Here is a 23253-nt window from a genome sequence, read left to right as displayed (position 1 = left end):
TTATTGTTACACATTTTTCGTAATAAGAGTCCAGTATAATATTATGGGTTATGTTGCTTTGTAGATAAATATGTATATTTATTTATATCATAAATATACATAATTATAATATACATACCTATTTATAAAATAAATATACATATCTATTTATATTATAAATATATTTTAATAATATTGTGGGTCATGTTGCGTTGCAGATAAATATATTTATTTATATTATAAATATAATATAATACAGGATGGCCATAAAATAACTTTCCCTCTTTGGAGGCATCTGTTGCTAAACCAATAAACCAAATGAGACCAAATTTTATATTAGGACTTTTGAAGGCATGGGGAGATGATTTCCGCGAAAAAAAGATTTAGCATCAAAAGTTGCCGATTGGTGAAATTTTGGCGCTGGCGGAGCCGAAAACAAGCGGATAATTACATTAAAGGCAGATAAAATGGAATAATAACATTTCGACAGTGTAAGCGACAGCCGCGTCACTCATTCCAGCTGGATACGTGGCACGTTACAATGATAATAAGAATAATAATTAAACTGAAACAACAACTTGCGAGAGACACAGAAATTAATAGTGATTGAACTCACAGGAAATAATGTTTTTTTCATCAGAATCAGGTTCCCCTGGACCATATACACGATTTTCAATGTGCTGACCTTTCTTGTGTACAACAAATTACATCCGGTGTGTGACATACTCTAAAGCTGAGCATAAGGAGTCGAATTGAATGTTCACAACAGGCCGTTTTATGTTCTCTTTCAAGACATGCAAGTTGGGAACGCCACCAACATATACAATGGATTTCAAATACACACACAGCCAAAAGTGGCATGGAGTGATGTTCGGGAATCCAGGCGGCCATGCCGTTGGAAAGAACTGACTGATGATGCCCTCATTACTGAAATGCTGGTGTAAAAGGTGCTGAGTAGTAGGGTAGCCAGTTCTGACCAGATCAAGATCAAGATAGATAAGGAATAGTGACGTGATTGGTTGTTCATATGATGACGTCATTGTGTGTGTGTGACGTTTGAGTTTGGAATTTCCTTGGGGGCATATGTGTCAGTGACGTCAGTTCTTTTGTTTTGCTTCGCGTATGGAATTGGGTGATGGTAGAGATAAGGACTCATGTCATGATTGGTGGGCAGTTTAAACCAAATAGGGGTAGGGTTAATGGAGGAAGGGATGTTTGTGTCCTGGATGTGTTGTTATCAGATGAAGATAAGTGATGTCATTTGTTAGTTGTAAATACGTGACGTTATTGTTTTGAATGGAAAAGGAAGATATATTAGTGGATAAGGAATCGTGTCATGATTGGTGGGACACTCTGAACCAAATAGGGGTATGGTGAATGGGGGAGGCAACGTCACTGTCATGGATGTGTGTTGTTATGAGTTGCAGATAAGTAAATGGTTTGCATATGGCATTATGGGTGATTGTTAGTAATAAGATAGAGTTTGGAATGTTTTAATTCTCGCTTGGGGGCCCCCTCTTCTCTCAGGGACATCAAGTGGTGTGTTTGGTTTGCATAAAGCATTGTGGGTGTTATTTAGAGATAAGGAATCATAACGTTATGTGTTTGGAAATTTCAGGGGAACATATGTCTCTGTGACATAACATGATGATTTGGTTTGTCTATGGAATTGTGGGCGATGTGTTTGAGATAAGATATCTTGGAATTTTCCCAGGGTGGCACACACGTTTTTCTTATCAATAGATGAGTATGGGGATTTTTAGTTTAGAGGAGAGATGGCGGCAGTATTTAGACATTTCTGAATAATTTAATTACATGCTGGTGTCCCCTCAAACACACACTTTTTTTTTCTCGGTTTATTTCTTTCTTGTTAAAACTACAATGTAGTTTGGTACTACATAGTACTTCTATTTAGTCGTATGTAGTTAAAACTACTATATAGTATAAATTTGTACTATGGGAATTCTTAGAGTAGAGTCGAAATAGCGGCAGCGTTTAGACCTTTTTTGAATAATTTAATTATACGCTGGTGTCCCTCAAATACACAATTTTTTCTCATATACATAAGTCATCCGAATATTTTGATTGGTCTACATTTAAGATCTTAAATTTCATTAATTTTCTAATTAACGTTATCTTTTTTACAAAATGATTGGCTATGGATATTTGTTTAGTTTACAGTGAAGAGAACAACCAAACGGCATTTTTTTAAAAATAAATTAAAATTAACGCAGAATTAAGAGGATTACAACCTTTTGTATGTAGTCTAGAAATTCTAATGATAATTTAAATTTACTTAGGGTCTTTCCAGAATGACTCTTCTTAATGTGAATAGATATTCCATAATTATTTGAATTAAAGCATATATTCACATCAAAGCACAACACACAAAACACAAGCTTGAAAGAACGAAATTTCTGACCTGAAAAGCTATTTTACTTTTGTTCCCTTAGATTTTATGTCCGTTTGGTACACCGTTAATTCCTTTGCATTGGAGTCATATTATGTTTTTATTCCCACGTTTATGAGTGTAAACCGAAACTGTCTTTTCCTGACTATATATCCGCCAGCGATCGGTAATTTCTCATATCTCAATACGGATTTTTTTTTGATATGGTTCTTTTTTTTTTTTCGAATTGATTAGTTATATTTCCTCTATTTTACTTTTAAATTCAGTTCCCTACATATTTTAACAGAATAACTAAGCAAAATTAATAAATAAATAAATTGTATGTGAATTTATTTTCCCAACACTATTTTCCTATTGCCACCACAAATAAATAATTATTTCTTATTATTTCAAATGAATATTAGCTCTGTAATATATACTCTGCTAATTTCAACGTTACCTTTTATTTGAAGCTAATATTATTTACAAATTGTATTTACTGAAACTAACATACAGAAATTAAATAAAGTGAAAAAGACTGTATTTTTTTATTTTATTTTTCTTATTCTTCTGATTAAACATTTTCACTGATGTTAATAGTGTATGATTTGTCGCTGGTGCTTACATTTAATTCACGTGAGTTTTCTCCATGTGACATTTCAAAACAAGTTGAACTATGGTTTTTACATAGTTCAACTATGTAAAACTCATTTCAAAAGACACAATTACATTATTAGCAATCACATCTGTCTTTCTTTTTGTTCTCCTAATGGAATAGTATTGTTCATTTAAATTTACACATTTTATTTCACTGAAATATTATTTACAAGGTTATCTTTTTTTTTTCAATCTATCATTCATAAATTAAATAAAGTGAAAAGTGCATTCTATTTTGTTCCTTACTATTATTGTAACATTAGCAGACATAGGGTATGATTTTCCAACACTTCTGCGAAATGTTTTTTTTTTTTCATTTCTGTTCTTGGGAACTTGTTACTGTGGTAAAAATAAGGGTTACACCATTTTGGGGGGGGGGGGGGTGGGGGGGGGGGGGGGTGGGGGGGGGGGGGGGTGGGGGGGGGGGGGGGTGGGGGGGGGGGGGGGTGGGGGGGGGGGGGGGTGGGGGGGGGGGGGGGTGGGGGGGGGGGGGGGTGGGGGGGGGGGGGGGTGGGGGGGGGGGGGGGTGGGGGGGGGGGGGGGTGGGGGGGGGGGGGGGTGGGGGGGGGGGGGGGTGGGGGGGGGGGGGGGTGGGGGGGGGGGGGGGTGGGGGGGGGGGGGGGTGGGGGGGGGGGGGGGTGGGGGGGGGGGGGGGTGGGGGGGGGGGGGGGTGGGGGGGGGGGGGGGTGGGGGGGGGGGGGGGTGGGGGGGGGGGGGGGTGGGGGGGGGGGGGGGTGGGGGGGGGGGGGGGTGGGGGGGGGGGGGGGTGGGGGGGGGGGGGGGTGGGGGGGGGGGGGGGTGGGGGGGGGGGGGGGTGGGGGGGGGGGGGGGTGGGGGGGGGGGGGGGTGGGGGGGGGGGGGGGTGGGGAACTATACATTACACTGTAAATGCTATCAAATATAACCTTGCTTCGATAGCTGTATGTATGTTTCAGAGATATTCCCGATTTAACTGCTCATTTATTTCAGTAAAGAGTTCGGGAAACCTTTTCATTTATATTGCTATGTAAATATTGTAAAGTTTGTAAAAAAAATTTTAAATGTTATTAACATCTATTCTTATTTTGAAGAATGTTTTATTAAAACAATGAAAGCTCCAGCTTTATGCAGTCATTTATCAAATCATGTAATCATTATTTTGTCTTAAAATTAGAACATAAAAGATATTTCTGCACCATATCCACCGACTTGCATTGCGAAAGCAATATTGTAATGTATCAGAAGTTACTGGAAAGTATTGTTTCGTACGGAAACTGTAAATGTCTAGTCGTTCTACACCACAAAGTGTTATATATTCTCTCGAATAACATGTGCAATGTTTGGTCACACACAAAAATCATTACATGAATCAGCAAATCTGTTTTATTATAAATTAATATTCAAATATTTGCTCAGAAACAGAGAAACACCTAAACTCGAAATGATATTTTGCATATAGAAAATAACTCCTCCATTTACTACCTGGATACTCCATTCTTAATAGAGCTCGAACCTGCTAAAAAACAGTGACTTCATAATCAAGAAATATGAACCTATGAAATCAAGATCTCTTTCCGCTTCCTAAGAAATTTATAGCATGTTGCCTATAAATTTTACCATAGATATTATATCATGAACAAAATCTTTAAATCACAAGGAGATGCTTCGCATCACAGATGATACTTCGTAATAAAAGAAAAGAAACAGATATCGAAAGCTCGTTTCTACGAAATATTAATGCATACACAATAACATCGAAAATGTAAACAATAGAGAAATAAAAAGGATTTATTGAAACATGGCGTGACAGTTCTTAGAGTTATATATAATGATAGGGGAACACAAAAAAAAATCCTTAATTTCTCAATAAGTTTCATTTTTCTATTGCATATCCTCTTTTATATTTTTGTTTATCATTTATTTCTATTAACAATAGCCTGCATTGAATGTGTTGAAAGAAATATGAGCTCAAGACACATCATCGAATTTTTACAATATTCTGGTATTGGTTACGTTGCTTACATTAATGAAATAAATTTGAGACCTTTCCGTATTTCCTGGTTTTTTTTTTTCCTGGTTGAAGACTTCTGTCAGATTTTGTAAACCAAGATCGTAATTGTTAGCTAATTCTCCTTGGGGAATTTCAATGATGTTCCACTTCCTTATGTTTATTTCCTACTCTGCCTAATCAGTATCATCCTACTGAATAGCATTCAATACATTATACAGGGTGTTCGGGATAAATTTGACAGTTTCGTAAGGAAAAAGAAAATCTTCTTTGTATCTATTAAATTTAATGAATTGACAAAAAAACATTACAGGCAGAGTTAATTACAATACTATCAACAAGATTTACTCAAAATAACCACCATTAGCATCGATCACAGCTTCAATTCTGCTTCGGAACCTCGAACAAGCTGATGCTACAGTCTCCCTGGGAAGGGCCGCAAAAACTGTTTTAATTTTATCCATTAACTGGGCTTTTGTATTACTGGAAGTGCGATTGGTGTCTTTTTCAACTGCGCCCCATACAAAATAATCCATGGGGTTAAGGTCTGGGGAGTTTGGAGGCCAAACATTTGGACTGGTGAAGTCGTAGAAATTTTCAGACAACCATTTTTGACTTTTCCCAGAGGTGTGGCAAGGGGCCGAATCCTGCTGCCATACATACGGCCTACCATTGGCTACCCTTGTTATCCAAGGCTTGACTACAGTTAGCAACTCCACGAACAAAGCCCGAATTCCAATGCCAGGGTTCTTCAACACCTGTTCCTGCAGATTTGCGAGGAATTCTGCTGTACGAACGCAATCAGATCGTCTGCTAGGGATCTTTCTTCTTGCTACATCCTCGTAGTCACCATTGCAAGTCTCTAGTTCATGCCTGATTGTTTTTACTGTATTCAGGGAGCATTGGGCAGCAGTCGTAATATCCTTATTTTGATGGCGGGCACGAATCATCATGATACAAGTTATTCTCTTCCATGATTCAGGTGGGTTCCAGCTATCCATCCTTTCTGACATCTTGTATATGAATGAAGAAGGGTCCAAACTTTTAAATGAAGAGAATTGTGTGTTAATACATGTAACTTAGGGAAAAATATAATTAATTATAAATATGTCAAATTTATCCCGAACACCCTGTATATGTATATATTTACACATACATATATCGAAGAGTGACCATAAATGTTTTAAGGATAAACAACTTTATCTAAAGGAATACGATCATAGATTAACTTATAAACATTGCAGGTTTAAGTCAGTTCTTAGTATATATGAAAAATATTTATGTTCCTTCCATTGAGAAATGTTATCTCGTGTTAAAATTTATATATATATATATATATATATATATATATATATATATATATATATATATATATATATATATATATATATATATAAGCGAGAGATAAAAAGATGACAAGATATATTTGAAAAGATACTACTAGTTAACTAGTTCCGTTGAATAGATCAACATCTTCTGGTATCACAATCAAAGAAGTATATAAAAAATTACAGAGACTTAAAATTGTAATAACAGAACAAGTATAAAAAGACAGTAGCTTGTTTGAAAAACAAATGCGAGTATGAGTACCAAACAAATGTATACTAGGCGATATCACGAGTGCGCAGTACTGAACAGAAGCAACGTGTGCGTCAGAGAGATTGTAACTCAGGCTGTTGTTGATATGAGAGGAATCTAGATAAATTTCCCTAGATTCGACAATCTTTCTTTCGATTTCATCGTAGCAAACATAGATGTTAAAAGTTTGAGTCCAGTTTACAATGTGTTGGCGGCCTTCGTCTGTGTTATTAATTTAGTACACTTTGGTATTAATTTGTTCTAGCTACTCACTGATGAAGTCTCAAAAAAGGCTGAAACAACTCTGGATAGTGGATTTCTACCATACTGTAATAACAGCACACATTTCCTAGGAAAGGTGTTTTTACATTATGGAAAATACCTAAGAATAGCGATCAGAACTTTACCACCTATACTACGAGTCGTCCGTTATTGTACCACGTACTAGGGTCACTTGCATTAGCTTTATGGTAGTGAACGCCGATACATTTATAGATTACTATGTATTCGGAATGAAACTCTCTGATTCACTGATTCAAATCTCTGAGTTTCTTATTCGGTTTAAAAACAATGTGGGATTTAATACCCCCGTAAATTAAATAATCCTTTTATCTTTCAACTTTTTCTTCGAATTCTGAGGATTACCAGTATCTCATCAGGTCATCTCGCGTGACTTGGGTGACTATTCACTTTACAAACGTACCAAATACATTGGCGATGTGTCAGGGACTTCAGGTACTCAGTTGTGCGGTATTGCTCACGGACAAGTTCGACTTTACCTTGGCGGTACGTGCCATGGTAATCCTCGCTTTTAAGCTATGACGGCTTGCAACATTTCTTCCTATAACCTACGGCTTCCCTCCTTCAACTTTCTCCTCGGCACTTAAGGGCTTCACTCTAAATACTTGTTATCTAATCCCCCACCATCTAATCCTACAGTGTTATATCCACAAGGGTTCAGAAAACCTTGGTTCAATTTTTTCAACCCCGTGCATTCGTTCGGTGCACTTTTGCAAACACCGTAAATTATCATGTGATTTCTGGTTCTGTAACATTCGCAGAGCCCTTCATTCTCCATCTTCTTGTTCTGATCAGATTATCTTGGCTAGCAAGACATTCGTTTGAATCTTGCAGCCTTCTTGCTGCATCGAACTTTCAAACAAAATTTCAAATGGCTTTCCGAAAGTAGGATGTTTCCTTTACCCTTCATAATTTTACATCTGTAGTTTGTCAGAGAAACAGCTAATTCCCTTTTGGCTGAACCCAAGTTGCATACAATACGGAATACTAATGGAAAATATTATTTACAGGCTTACTGGTATTTGCCTACCTGTAAAACTCGATGTACTTGTTATGCAAATATACTTTTTGCTGCATCGAATTTTCATATATATATATATATTACAATTTTGAAATATAGAAACTAAGACAATTTTGAATTTTCTTTGAATATTGTGATTTGAAATATGGAGATTTTTATATTTACATATGATATAATAAACATTGACTCAATTTAAAAATTAATCTAGCTGTATGCGACGGAGATCCTTGCGGCACGGAGGGCGTAGAGAAATGTGAGGGAGGCACCGAAGACAAACCTGTATGTACATGCAAACCAGGATACAAAAACGAAGACGGCACCAAAAATGGAAAATGTATACGTAAGTGTACTCAGATTGATCAAATTAAATTGTTTGTAGTACGATAGCCCCTTAAACATCAGCACATTTTAAATTAAAAAAATGGAGATCAATTTATAAAAACTGTGTCAAATGATGTTTTAGGAAAGTTTTCGTGAAGAATCATTAAGTATTTGAACGGTTTTTAAAATATTGTTGTCTATGATTGCATTTTTACATTTTTCAAAAATTATAGAGAAAGATAGAACCAAATACTAATCGATTGACTAAATAAAAATGTATTGTTTGCCGGCTAATGATATTAACCTTCAATTACTCACTGTTGCATTAGATTTAAAGAAATGACAATCAAATCAGTTAACGTTTTATCCTTCTTCACTTCAGAGTCTTGAAGATTATGAAGGTTTTCTTTGTTTATCAATAATAATTAGCACATATCGATGAAATGTATTCGGAACAAAGCACTACTTTACAGGCAATAGTAAGCTGTAGATGATTGCAGCGAGAGAAATTCGAAAATTGCAAATATTCGTACCATTAGTTCTTGAAACCAATTTAACATATTGAGTAGAAATTTGTTTTTAGAAAAGAAACCTTTCTTTATTCATCATCAGTTATAACATACTAAATTCCACTTTCGGTTGGTTAACTATGACGTTATAAACGTCCGTTTCTGAGGTTGCTGCGTCAAAGAAGACACAAAGAGATCTGAATAAGAGCAGTGGTACACCTTCTTTTTTTTATCAAGAAATGATAGGGCTTCATTTAATTAATTTAATATTAAAGTTTATTTCAGTACATTATGAGAAATCGTTTGTATAGCATATAATAATAAAAAATATTGCAGAAATAGCAATCCAGCGGTTTATGTCGTCTTAGCTTACCAATGGAAGTATACCTGGACTTTTTAAACACTGAATATTAAACCTTGATATCATTCATGAATACCACCCATTTTGCACTATAATCTATATATATATTACACTATATATTACCCCGAAATAGCTCTCAAATATAACCTTGCTTCGATAGCTGTATGTATGTTTCAGAGATATTTTTGATTTCGCTGCTCATTAATTCAGTAAAAAATTTGGAAAACCATTTCATTTATATTGCTATGTCTGTAGCAAAAATTATGCAAAGTACAGAACAAATTTTAATTCTGTCAATTCAAACGGCAGCCTTACTCTAGTAGCATCAGCTCAATCGATTCCATGGTTCGGGTGTAAATGTTGTTAATATCTAATTTTATTTTGATTAAGGTTTTAGAAAAACAATCAAAACTCCAGCATTATGTATTCATTTATGAAATCTTGTGAACATTATTTTCTCTTAAAACGCAGGACATGAAAAGAAATTTCTGCTCCATAACCACCCAATAGTATTGCGAAATCATTATTGTAATATATGAGAAGTAACTGGGAAGTAGTGTTTCTCTCGAAAACCCTAAATGTCTTGTCATTCTCTTAACCCAATATTTACATATGATTGTGTATCAAATTTTGGAATAAATCTCGGAAAATTTGACACCTAAAGAGTTCTACTGCAAAACTATTATGTATTGTCGAATAACATGTGCAATGGTTGGGCACACACAAAAAACATTACATGAATCAGCAAAACTCTTTTATTATTAAATAATATTAAAATATTTGCTCAGAAACAATGAAACACCTAAATTCGAAACGATTTTTTGCATATTTAAAATAATTCCTCCATTTTGCTGACTGGATACTCCTTTCTTAATAGTGCTGTCACCTGCTTTAAAACAGTGAATACATAATCAATAAATATGACCCGTTGAAATCGAGACCTCTTTCTGCTTCCTAAGAAATTTAAATCATGTTGCCTAAAATTTTTACCAAAGATATTATCTCATGAACAAAATATCTAGTATACAAGGAGAAACGTTGCATCACAAAAGATACTTCGTACTAAAAGACAAGAAACAGATATCGAAATATCCTTTCTGCGAATATTGAATGCATACACAATACCATCGAAAATATAAACTATAGAAAAATAAGAAAAATAAAAAGGATTTATTGACCCATGGCGTGACAGTTCTTAGAGTTATATATAATGATAGGAGAATACAAAACAAAATATCATTAATTTCACAATAAGTTCCATTTTTGTATTGCATATCCACTTTTATATTTTAAGTTTATCATTTATTTCTATTAATAATAGCCTGCGTTGAAAGTGTTGAAAGAAACTGTAAATGTCTTGTCATTCTCTTAACCCAATATTTACATGTGATTGTGTATCAAAGGTTGGAAAATATCGCGGAAAATATGACACCTAAAGAGTTCTACTGCACAAAGTGTTATGTATTGTCGAATAACATGTGTAATGGTTGGTCACACGCAAAAAACATTACATGAATCAGCAAAACTCTTTTATTATTAAATAATATTAAAATATTTGCTCAGAAACAGAGAAACACCTAAATTCGAAACGATTTTTTTGAATATTTAAAATAATTCCTCCATTTTACTGACTGGATACTCCTTTCTTAATAGTGCGGTCACCTGCTTAAACACAGTGAATATATAATCAAGAAATATGAACCGTTGAAATCGAGACCTCTTTCTGCTTCCTAAGAAATTTAAAGCATGTTGCCTAAAATTGTAACCAAAAATATTATCTCCGAACAAAATCGTTAGTACACAAGGAGAAGCCTTGCATCACAGAAGACACTTCGTATTAAAAGAAAAGAAACGGATATCGAAATCTCCTTTCTGCGAATATTGAATGCATACACAACACCATCGAAAATATAAACAATAGAAAAATAAAAAGGATTTATTGAACCATGCCGTGACAGTTCTTAGAGTTATATATAATGATAGGAGAATAGAAAACAAAAATTCCTTAATTTCTCAATACGTTTCATTTTTCTATTGCATATCCTATTTTATATTTTCAGTTTATCATTTATTTCTATTAACAATAACCTGCGTTGAATGTGTTGAAAGAAATATGAGCTCAAGACACAACTTTGAATTTTTACAATATTCTGGTATAGGTTACTTTGTTAACTGTAATGAAAAATATGGAGATTTTTATATTTACATGTGATATAATAAACATTCACTCCATTTAAAATTTAATGTAGCTGTATGCGAAGGAGATCCTTGCGGCACGGAGGGCGTAGAGAAATGTGAGGGAGGCACCGGAGACAAACCTGTATGTACTTGCAAACCAGGATACAAAAACGAAGACGGCACCAAAAATGGAAGATGTATATGTGAGTGTACCCAGATTGATCAAATTAAATTGTTTGTAGTACGATAGCCCCAATAAATCTCAACACATTTTAATTTAATAAAGTGGAGATCAATTTATATAAACTGTGTCAAATGATGTTTTAGGAAAGGTTTCATGAAGAAGCATTTAGTATATAAACGGTTTTTAAAATATTATTGTCTATGTTTGTATTTTTACATTTTTCAAAAATATTAGAGAGAGATAGAACCAAAAACTAATCGATTCACAAATTAAAAATGTATTGATTGTCGGCTAATGATATTAACCTTCAAATACTCACCGTTGAATTAGATTTAAAGAATTGACAATCAACACTGCTAACGTTTTATCCTTCTACACTTGAGAGTCTTGAAAGTTTTGAAGATTTTATTTGTTTATCAAGTATAATTATCAAATATAGATGAAATATATTTGAACCAAAGCAGGGCTTTATTCGCCGCAGTAAGCTGTAGATGATTGTTGCGATAGAAATCCGAAAATTGCAAATATTCTCACCAGTAATTCTTGAAACCCATATGACATATTGCAGTAGAAATTAGTTTTTAGATTCGAAACATTTTTTATTCATCATCAGTTATAACATACTACATTCCATTTTCGATAGGTTTACTATGACGTAATAAACGTCCGTTTCTGAGTTTGCTGCATCAAAGATTACATAAACAGATCTGAATAAGAACAGTGGCACACCTTATTGTTTATCAAGAGATGATAGTGCTATATTTAATTAATTAAATAATGCAGTTTATTTCAGAACATTATGTGCAATCGTTTGTATAGCATAGAATAATAAAAATATTGCAGAAATAGCAATCCAGTGGTTAATGTCGTCTTAGATTAAAAATGGAAGTATAAACCTTCATATCATTATTGAAGGCAAGCCAATTTACACTACAATCTATAGATATATATATATAACACTGTATTACACTATATATTACATTATAATAGCTCTCAAATATAACCTTGCTTCGATAGTTGTATGTATGTTTTAGAGATATTCCAGATTTAAATGTTCATTTATTTCAGTAAAGATTTCGGGACACCTTTTCATTTATATTGCTATGTAAATATTGTAAAGTTTGTAAAAAACTTTGTAAATGTTGTTAATATCTATTCTTATTTTGAAGAATGTTTTATGAAAGCAATCAAAGCTCCAGCTTTATGCAGTCATTTATCAAATCTCGTGATCATTATTTTGTCTTAAAAATTAGAACAAAAAAAGATATTTTTGCTCCATATCCACCGAATTTTATTGCGAAAGCATTATTGTAATATATCAGAAGTTACTGGAAAGTATTGTTTCCTTCGGAAACTCTAAATGTCTGTTCGTTTTCTTTACCCAATATTTACATGGGATTGTGTATCACAGTTTGAAAATAAATAGGTAAAATTGACACCTACAGTGTTCTACAGCACAAAGTGTTATGTATTGTCGAATAACATGTGCAATAGTTGGTGAAACACAAAAATCATTACATGAATCAGCAAATCTGTTTTATTATAAACTAATATTCAAATATTTGATCAGAAACAGAGAAACACCTAAATTCGAAACGATTTTTTCCATACGTAAAATAATTCCTCCATTTTACTAACTGGATACTCCTTTCTTAATATTGCTGTGACCTGCTTAAAAACAGTGAATTCATAATCAATAAATATGACCCGTTGAAATCGAGACCTCTTTCTGCTCCCTAAGAAATTTAAAGTATGTTGCCTAAAATTGTTACCATAGATATTATCTCATGAACAAAATCTTTAGTACTCATGGAGTAGCCTTGCTTCACAAAAGATACTTCGTAATAAAAGACAAGAAACATATATCGAAATATCCTTTCTGCGAATATTGAATGCATACCCAATACCATCGAAAATATAAACTATAGAAAAATAAAAAGGATTTATTGAAACATGGCGTGACAGTTCTTAGAGTTATATATAATGATAGGAGAACACAAAACAAAAAATCCTTAATTTCTCAATAAGTTTCATTTTTCTATTGCATATTCTCTTTTATATTTTAAGTTTATCATTTATTTCTATTAGCAATAGCCTGCGTTGAAAGTGTTGAAAGAAATATGAGCTCAAGACACATCTTTGAATTTGTACAATATTCTGGTATTGGTTACTTTGCTTACTGTAATGAAAAATATCGAGATTTTTATATTTACATGTGATATAATAAACATTGACTCCATTTAAAATTTAATGTAGCTGTATGCGAAGGAGATCCTTGCGGCACGGAGGGCGTAGAGAAATGTGAGGGAGGCACTGAAGACAAACCGGTATGTACATGCAAACCAGGATACAAAAACGAAGACGGCACCAAAAATGGAAAATGTATACGTAAGTGTACTCAGATTGATCAAATTAAATTGTTTGTAGCACGATACCCCCTTTAAACATCAACATATTTTAAATTAAAAAATGGAGATCAATTTATAAAAACTGTGTCAAATGATGTTTTAGGAATGTTTTCTTGAAGAAGCATTTAGTATATAAACGGTTTTTAAAATATTATTGTCTATGATTGCATTTTTACATTTTTCAAAAAAATAGAGAGATAGAACCAAATACTAATCGGTTCACTAAATAAAAATGTATTGTTTGCCGGCTAATGATATTAACCTTCAATTACTCACAGTTGCTTTAGATTTAAAGAATTCACAATCAAAACTGTTATCGTTTTATCCTTCTTCACTTCAAAGTCTTGAAGATTATCAAGATTTTCTTTGTTTATCAATAATAATTAGCTCACATCGATGAAATGTATTCCCAACAAAGCACTGCTTTTTAGGCAATAATAAGCTTTAGATGATTGCAGCGAGAGAAATTCAAAAATTGCAAATATTCGTAACATTACTTATTGAAACTCATATAACATATTTCAGTAGAAATTTGTTTTTAGAAACGGAACATTTCTTTATTCATCATCAGTTATAACATACCACATTCCACTTTCGATAGGTTTACTATGACGTTATAAACGTCCGTTTCTGAGGTTGCTGCATCAAAGATTACACAAACAGATCTGAATAAGAACAATGGCACACCTTCTTTTTTTATCAAGATATGATAGCGCTTCATTTAATTAATTTAATATTAGAGTTTATTTCAGTACAATATGAGCAATCGTTTGTATAGCATATAATAATAAAAAATTTTGCAGAAATAGCAATCGAGCGGTTTATGTCGTCTTAGCTTAACAATGGAAGTATATCTGACCTTTTATAACACTGAGTATTAAACCTTCATATCATTATTGAAAACAACCCATTTTGCACTATAATCTAAATGTATATTACACTATATACTATATTGAAATAGCTCTCAAATATAACCTTGCTTCGATAGCTGTATGTAGGTTTCAGAGATATTCCAGATTTCGCTGCTCATTCATTCGGTAAAACATTTGGGAAACCTTTTCATTTATATTGCTGTCTATAGAAAAAATTATGGAAAGTACCGAACAAATTTTCATCCTGTCATTTTAAACCGCAGCCTTACTCTTGTAGCATCAGCTCAATTGATTCAATGGTTCGGGTGTAAATGTTGTTAATATCTATTCTTATTTTCATCAAGGTTTTAGAAAAACAATCAAAGCTCCAGCTTTATGCATTCATTTATGAAATCTTGTGATCATTATTTTCTCTTAAAACGTATTACCTGAAAAGGTATTTCTGCTCCTTATCCACAAAATTTTAATGCGAAATCATTAATGTAATATATGAGAAGTAACTGGGAAGTAGTATTTCTCTCGGAAACCCTAAATGTCTTGTCATTCTCTTAACCCAATATTTACATGTGATTGTGTATCAAAGGTTGGAAAATATCGCGGAAAATATGACACCTAAAGAGTTCTACTGCACAAAGTGTTATGTATTGTCGAATAACATGTGTAATGGTTGGGCACAAACAAAACACGTTACATGAATCAGCAAAACTCTTTTATTATTAAATAATTAATATATTTGCTCAGAAACAGAGAAACACCTAAATTCGAAACGATTTTTTTGAATATTTAAAATAATTCCTCCATTTTACTGACTGGATACTCCTTTCTTAATAGAGCTGAGACCTGCTTAAACACAGTGAATATATAATCAAGAAATATGAACCGTTGAAATAGAGACCTCTTTCTGCTTCCTAAGAAATTTAAAGCATGTTGCCTAAAATTGTAACCATAAATATTATCTCCGAACAAAATCGTTAGTACACAAGGAGAAGCCTTGCATCACAGAAGACACTTCGTATTAAAAGAAAAGAAACGGATATCGAAATCTCCTTTCTGCGAATATTGAATGCATACACAACACCATCGAAAATATAAACAATAGAAAAATAAAAAGGATTTATTGAACCATGCCGTGACAGTTCTTAGAGTTATATATAATGATAGGAGAATAGAAAACAAAAATTCCTTAATTTCTCAATACACTTCATTTTTCTATTGCATATCCTATTTTATATTTTCAGTTTATCATTTATTTCTATTAACAATAACGTGCGTTGAATGTGTTGAAAGAAATATGAGCTCAAGACACAACTTTGAATTTTTACAATATTCTGGTATAGGTTACTTTGTTTACTGTAATGAAAAATATGGAGATTTTTATATTTACATGTGATATAATAAACATTCACTCCATTTAAAATTTAATGTAGCTGTATGCGAAGGAGATCCTTGCGGCACGGAGGGCGTAGAGAAATGTGAGGGAGACACCGGAGACAAACCTGTATGTACTTGCAAACCAGGATACAAAAACGAAGACGGCACCAAAAATGGAAGATGTATATGTGAGTGTACCCAGATTGATCAAATTAAATTGATTGTAGTACGATAGCCCCAATAAACCTCAACACATTTGAAATTAATAAAGTGGAGATCAATTTATATAGACTGTGTCAAATGATGTTTTAGGAATGGTTTCATGAAGAAGCATTTAGTATATAAACGGTTTTTAAAATATTATTGTCTATGTTTGTATTTTTACATTTTTCAAAAATATTAGAGAGAGATAGAACCAAAAACTAATCGATTTACAAATTAAAAATGTATTGATTGTCGGCTAATGATATTAACCTTCAAATACTCACCGTTGAATTAGATTTAAAGAATTGACAATCAACACTGCTAACGTTTTATCCTTCTACACTTGAGAGTCTTGAAAGTTTTGAAGATTTTATTTGTTTATCAAGTATAATTATCAAATATAGATGAAATATATTTGAACCAAAGCAGGGTTTTTTTCGCCGCAGTAAGCTGTAGATGATTGTTGCGATAGAAATCCGAAAATTGCAAATATTCGCACCAGTAATTCTTGAAACCCATATGACATATTGCAGTAGAAATTAGTTTTTAGATTCGAAACATTTTTTATTCATCATCAGTTATAACATACTACATTCCGTTTTCGATAGGTTTACTATGACGTAATAAACGTCCGTTTCTGAGTTTGCTGCTTCAAAGATTACATAAACAGATCTGAATAAGAACAGTGGCACACCTTATTGTTTATCAAGAGATGATAGTGCTATATTTAATTAATTAAATATTGCAGTTTATTTCAGTACATTATCTGCAATCGTTTGTATAGCATAGAATAATAAAAATATTGCAGAAATAGCAATCCAGTGGTTAATGTCGTCTTAGATTAAAAATGGAAGTATAAACCTTCATATCATTATTGAAGGCAAGCCAATTTACACTACAATCTATATATATATATATATATTTATATAACACTATATTACACTATATATTACATTATAATAGCTCTCAAATATAACCTTGCTTCGATAGTTGTATGTATGTTTTAGAGATATTCCAGATTTAATTGTTCATTTATTTCAGTAAAGATTTCGGGAGACCTTTTCATTTATATTGCTATGTAAATATTGTAAAGTTTGTAAAAAACTTTGTAAATGTTGTTAATATCTATTGTTATTTTGAAGAATGTTTTATGAAAGCAATCAAAGCTCCAGCTTTATGCAGTCATTTATCAAATCTTGTGATCATAATTTTGTCTTAAAAATTAGAACAAAAAAAGATATTTTTGCTCCATATCCACCGAATTTTATTGCGAAAGCATTATTGTAATATATCAGAAGTTACTGGAAAGTATTGTTTCCTTCGGAAACTCTAAATGTCTGTTCGTTTTCTTTACCCAATATTTACATGGGATTGTGTATCACAGTTTGGAAAATAAATAGGTAAAATTGACACCTACTGTGTTCTACAGCACAGTGTTATGTATTGTCGAATAACATGTGCAATGGTTGGTGAAACACAAAAATCATTACATGAATCAGCAAATCTGTTTTATTATAAACTAATATTCAAATATTTGATCAGAAACAGAGAAACACCTAAATTCGAAACGATTTTTTCCATACGTAAAATAATTCCTCCATTTTACTGACTGGATACTCCTTTCTTAATATTGCTGTGACCTGCTTAAAAACAGTGAATACATAATCAATAAATATGACCCGTTGAAATCGAGACCTCTTTCTGCTCCCTAAGAAATTTAAAGTATGTTGCCTAAAATTGTTACCATAGATATTATCTCATGAACAAAATCTTTAGTACTCATGGAGAAGCCTTGCTTCACGAAAGATACTTAGTAATAAAAGACAAAAAACATATATCGAAATATCCTTTCTGCGAATATTGAATGCATACCCAATACCATCGAAAATATAAACTATAGAAAAATAAAAAGGATTTATTGAACCATGGCGTGACAGTTCTTAGAGTTATATATAATGATAGGAGAACACAAAACAAAAAATCCTTAATTTCTCAATAAGTTTCATTTTTCTATTGCATATTCTCTTTTATATTTTAAGTTTATCATTTATTTCTATTAACAATAGCCTGCGTTGAAAGTGTTGAAAGAAATATGAGCTCAAGACACATCTTTGAATTTTTACAATATTCTGGTATTGGTTACTTTGCTTACTGTAATGAAAAATATCGAGATTTTTATATTTACATGTGATATAATAAACATTGACTCCATTTAAAATTTAATGTAGCTGTATGCGAAGGAGATCCTTGCGGCACGGAGGGCGTAGAGAAATGTGAGGGAGGCACTGAAGACAAACCGGTATGTACATGCAAACCAGGATACAAAAACGAAGACGGCACCAAAAATGGAAAATGTATACGTAAGTGTACTCAGATTGATCAAATTAAATTGTTTGTAGCACGATACCCCCTTTAAACATCAACATATTTTAAATTAAAAAATGGAGATCAATTTATAAAAACTGTGTCAAATGATGTTTTAGGAATGTTTTCTTGAAGAAGCATTTAGTATATAAACGGTTTTTAAAATATTATTGTCTATGATTGCATTTTTACATTTTTCAAAAAAAATAGAGAGATAGAACCAAATACTAATCGGTTCACTAAATAAAAATGTATTGTTTGCCGGCTAATGATATTAACCATCAATTACTCACAGTTGCTTTAGATTTAAAGAATTCACAATCAAAACTGTTATCGTTTTATCCTTCTTCACTTCAAAGTCTTGAAGATTATCAAGATTTTCTTTGTTTATCAATAATAATTAGCTCACATCGATGAAATGTATTCCCAACAAAGTACTGCTTTTTAGGCAATAATAAGCTTTAGATGATTGCAGCGAGAGAAATTCAAAAATTGCAAATATTCGTAACATTACTTATTGAAACTCATATAACATATTTCAGTAGAAATTTGTTTTTAGAAACGGAACATTTCTTTATTCATCATCAGTTATAACATACCACATTCCACTTTCGATAGGTTTACTATGACGTTATAAACGTCCGTTTCTGAGGTTGCTGCATCAAAGATTACACAAACAGATCTGAATAAGAACAATGGCACACCTTTTTTTATCAAGATATGATAGCGCTTCATTTAATTAATTTAATATTAGAGTTTATTTCAGTACAATATGAGCAATCGTTTGTATAGCATATAATAATAAAAAATATTGCAGAAATAGCAACCCAGCGGTTTATGTCGTCATAGCTTACCAATGGAAGTATATCTGGCCTTTTAAAACAAAGAGTATTAAACCTTGATATCATTCATGAATAAAACCCATTTTGCACTATAATCTATATATATATTACACTATATATTACCCTGAAATAGCTCTCAAATATAACCTTGCTTCGATAGCTGTATGTATGTTTCAGAGATATTCCTGATTTCGCTGCTCATTAATTCAGTAAAAAATTTGGGAAACCATTTCATTTATATTGCTATGTCTGTAGCAAAAATTATGCAAAGTACAGAACAAATTTTAATTCTGTCAATTCAAACGGCAGCCTTACTCTTGCAGCATCAGCTCAATCGATTCCATGGTTCGGGTGTAAATGTTGTTAATATCTATTTTTATTTTGATCAAGGTTTTAGACAAACAATCAAAGCTCCAGCATTATGCATTCATTTATGAAATCTTGTGAACATTATTTTCTCTTAAAACGCAGGACCTGAAAAGAAATTTCTGCTCCATAACCACCCAATAGTAATTCGAAATCATTATTGTAATATATGAGAAGTAACTGGGAAGTAGTGTTTCTCTCGAAAACCCTAAATGTCTTGTCATTCTCTTAACCCAATATTTACAAGTGATTGTGTATCAAATTTTGGAATATATCTCGGAAAATTTGACACCTAAAGAGTTCTACTGCAAAACTGTTATGTATCGTCGAATAACATGTGCAATGGTTGGGAACACACAAAAAACATTACATTAACCAGCAAAACTCTTTTATTATTAAATAATATTAAAATATTTGCTCAGAAACAATGAAACACCTAAATTCGAAACGATTTTTTGCATATTTAAAATAATTCCATCATTTTACTGACGGAATACCCCTTTCTTAATAGTGCTGTCACCTGCTTTAAAACAGTGAATACATAATCAATAAATATGAACCGTTGTAATCGAGACCTCTTTCTGCTTCCTAAGAAATTTAAATCCTGTTGTTTAAAATTTTTACCAAAGATATTATCTCATGAACAAAATATCTAGTATACAAGGAGAAACGTTGCATCACAAAAGATACTTCGTACTAAAAGACAAGAAACAGATATCGAAATATCCTTTCTGCGAATATTGAATGCATACACAATACCTCGAAAATATAAACAATAGAAAAATAAAAAGGATTTATTGACCCATGGCGTGACAGTTCTTAGAGTTATATATAAAATATATATAAAATATTGCAGAAATAGCAATCGAGCGGTTTATGTCGTCTTAGCTTAACAATGGAAGTATATCTGACCTTTTATAACACTGAGTATTAAACCTTCATATCATTATTGAAAACCACCCATTTTGCACTATAATCTAAATGTATATTACACTATATACTATATTGAAATAGCTCTCAAATATAACCTTGCTTCGATAGCTGTATGTAGGTTTCAGAGATATTCCAGATTTCGCTGCTCATTTATTCGGTAAAACATTTGGGAAACCTTTTCATTTATATTGCTGTCTATAGAAAAAATTATGGAAAGTACCGAACAAATTTTCATCCTGTCATTTTAAACCGCAGCCTTACTCTTGTAGCATCAGCTCAATTGATTCAATGGTTCGGGTGTAAATGTTGTTAATATCTATTCTTATTTTCATCAAGGTTTTAGAAAAACAATCAAAGCTCCAGCTTTATGCATTCATTTATGAAATCTTGTGATCATTATTTTCTCTTAAAACGTATTACCTGAAAAGGTATTTCTGCTCCTTATCCACAAAATTTTAATGCGAAATCATTATTGTAATATATGAGAAGTAACTGGGAAGTAGTATTTCTCTCGGAAACCCTAAATGTCTTGTCATTCTCTTAACCCAATATTTACATGTGATTGTGTATCAAAGGTTGGAAAATATCGCGGAAAATATGACACCTAAAGAGTTCTACTGCACAAAGTGTTATGTATTGTCGAATAACATGTGTAATGGTTGGGCACAAACAAAACACGTTACATGAATCAGCAAAACTCTTTTATTATTAAATAATTAATATATTTGCTCAGAAACAGAGAAACACCTAAATTCGAAACGATTTTTTTGAATATTTAAAATAATTCCTCCATTTTACTGACTGGATACTCCTTTCTTAATAGAGCTGTGACCTGCTTAAACACAGTGAATATATAATCAAGAAATATGAACCGTTGAAATCGAGACCTCTTTCTGCTTCCTAAGAAATTTAAAGCATGTTGCCTAAAATTGTAACCATAAATATTATCTCCGAACAAAATCTTTAGTACACAAGGAGAAGCCTTGCATCACAGAAGACACTTCGTATTAAAAGAAAAGAAACGGATATCGAAATCTCCTTTCTGCGAATATTGAATGCATACACAACACCATCGAAAATATAAACAATAGAAAAATAAAAAGGATTTATTGAACCATGCCGTGACAGTTCTTAGAGTTATATATAATGATAGGAGAATAGAAAACAAAAATTCCTTAATTTCTCAATACGTTTCATTTTTCTATTGCATATCCTATTTTATATTTTCAGTTTATCATTTATTTCTATTAACAATAACCTGCGTTGAATGTGTTGAAAGAAATATGAGCTCAAGACACAACTTTGAATTTTTACAATATTCTGGTATAGGTTACTTTGTTTACTGTAATGAAAAATATGGAGATTTTTATATTTACATGTGATATAATAAACATTCACTCCATTTAAAATTTAATGTAGCTGTATGCGAAGGAGATCCTTGCGGCACGGAGGGCGTAGAGAAATGTGAGGGAGGCACCGGAGACAAACCTGTATGTACTTGCAAACCAGGATACAAAAACGAAGACGGCACCAAAAATGGAAGATGTATATGTGAGTGTACCCAGATTGATCAAATTAAATTGTTTGTAGTACGATAGCCCCAATAAACCTCAACACATTTGAAATTAATAAAGTGGAGATCAATTTATATAAACTGTGTCAAATGATGTTTTAGGAAAGGTTTCATGAAGAAGCATTTAGTATATAAACGGTTTTTAAAATATTATTGTCTATGTTTGTATTTTTACATTTTTCAAAAATATTAGAGAGAGATAGAACCAAAAACTAATCGATTTACAAATTAAAAATGTATTGATTGTCGGCTAATGATATTAACCTTCAAATACTCACCGTTGAATTAGATTTAAAGAATTGACAATCAACACTGCTAACGTTTTATCCTTCTACACTTGAGAGTCTTGAAAGTTTTGAAGATTTTATTTGTTTATCAAGTATAATTATCAAATATAGATGAAATATATTTGAACCAAAGCAGGGCTTTATTCGCCGCAGTAAGCTGTAGATGATTGTTGCGATAGAAATCCGAAAATTGCAAATATTCGCACCAGTAATTCTTGAAACCCATATGACATATTGCAGTAGAAATTAGTTTTTAGATTCGAAACATTTTTTATTCATCATCAGTTATAACATACTACATTCCGTTTTCGATAGGTTTACTATGACGTAATAAACGTCCGTTTCTGAGTTTGCTGCTTCAAAGATTACATAAACAGATCTGAATAAGAACAGTGGCACACCTTATTGTTTATCAAGAGATGATAGTGCTATATTTAATTAATTAAATATTGCAGTTTATTTCAGTACATTATGTGCAATCGTTTGTATAGCATAGAATAATAAAAATATTGCAGAAATAGCAATCCAGTGGTTAATGTCGTCTTAGATTAAAAATGGAAGTATAAACC

At 32.5% G+C, this 23253-nt stretch overlaps 1 protein-coding gene across 1 annotated transcript in view; it reads left to right on the top strand.

Moving 5' to 3' along the window:
- The window catches only part of LOC150110348 (uncharacterized), a 220889-nt gene that overhangs the window by 41049 nt on the left and 156587 nt on the right, over positions 1–23253 (top strand). The window contains exons 2-7 of the mRNA XM_090396252.1: positions 8120–8251; positions 11352–11483; positions 13721–13852; positions 16172–16303; positions 18548–18679; positions 22244–22375. Of these exons, the coding sequence (XP_090252378.1) occupies positions 8120–8251; positions 11352–11483; positions 13721–13852; positions 16172–16303; positions 18548–18679; positions 22244–22375 (792 nt within the window). The remainder of the gene's footprint in view (positions 1–8119; positions 8252–11351; positions 11484–13720; positions 13853–16171; positions 16304–18547; positions 18680–22243; positions 22376–23253) is intronic.

This window comes from Typopeltis vanoorti, chromosome 1 (genome assembly GCF_054136105.1).
Source record: "Typopeltis vanoorti isolate ZY-2024b chromosome 1, IOZ_Tvanoo_1.0, whole genome shotgun sequence".
Classification (NCBI taxonomy): domain Eukaryota; kingdom Metazoa; phylum Arthropoda; class Arachnida; order Uropygi; family Thelyphonidae; genus Typopeltis; species Typopeltis vanoorti.
This window is presented reverse-complemented; position numbering and strand designations above follow the sequence as displayed.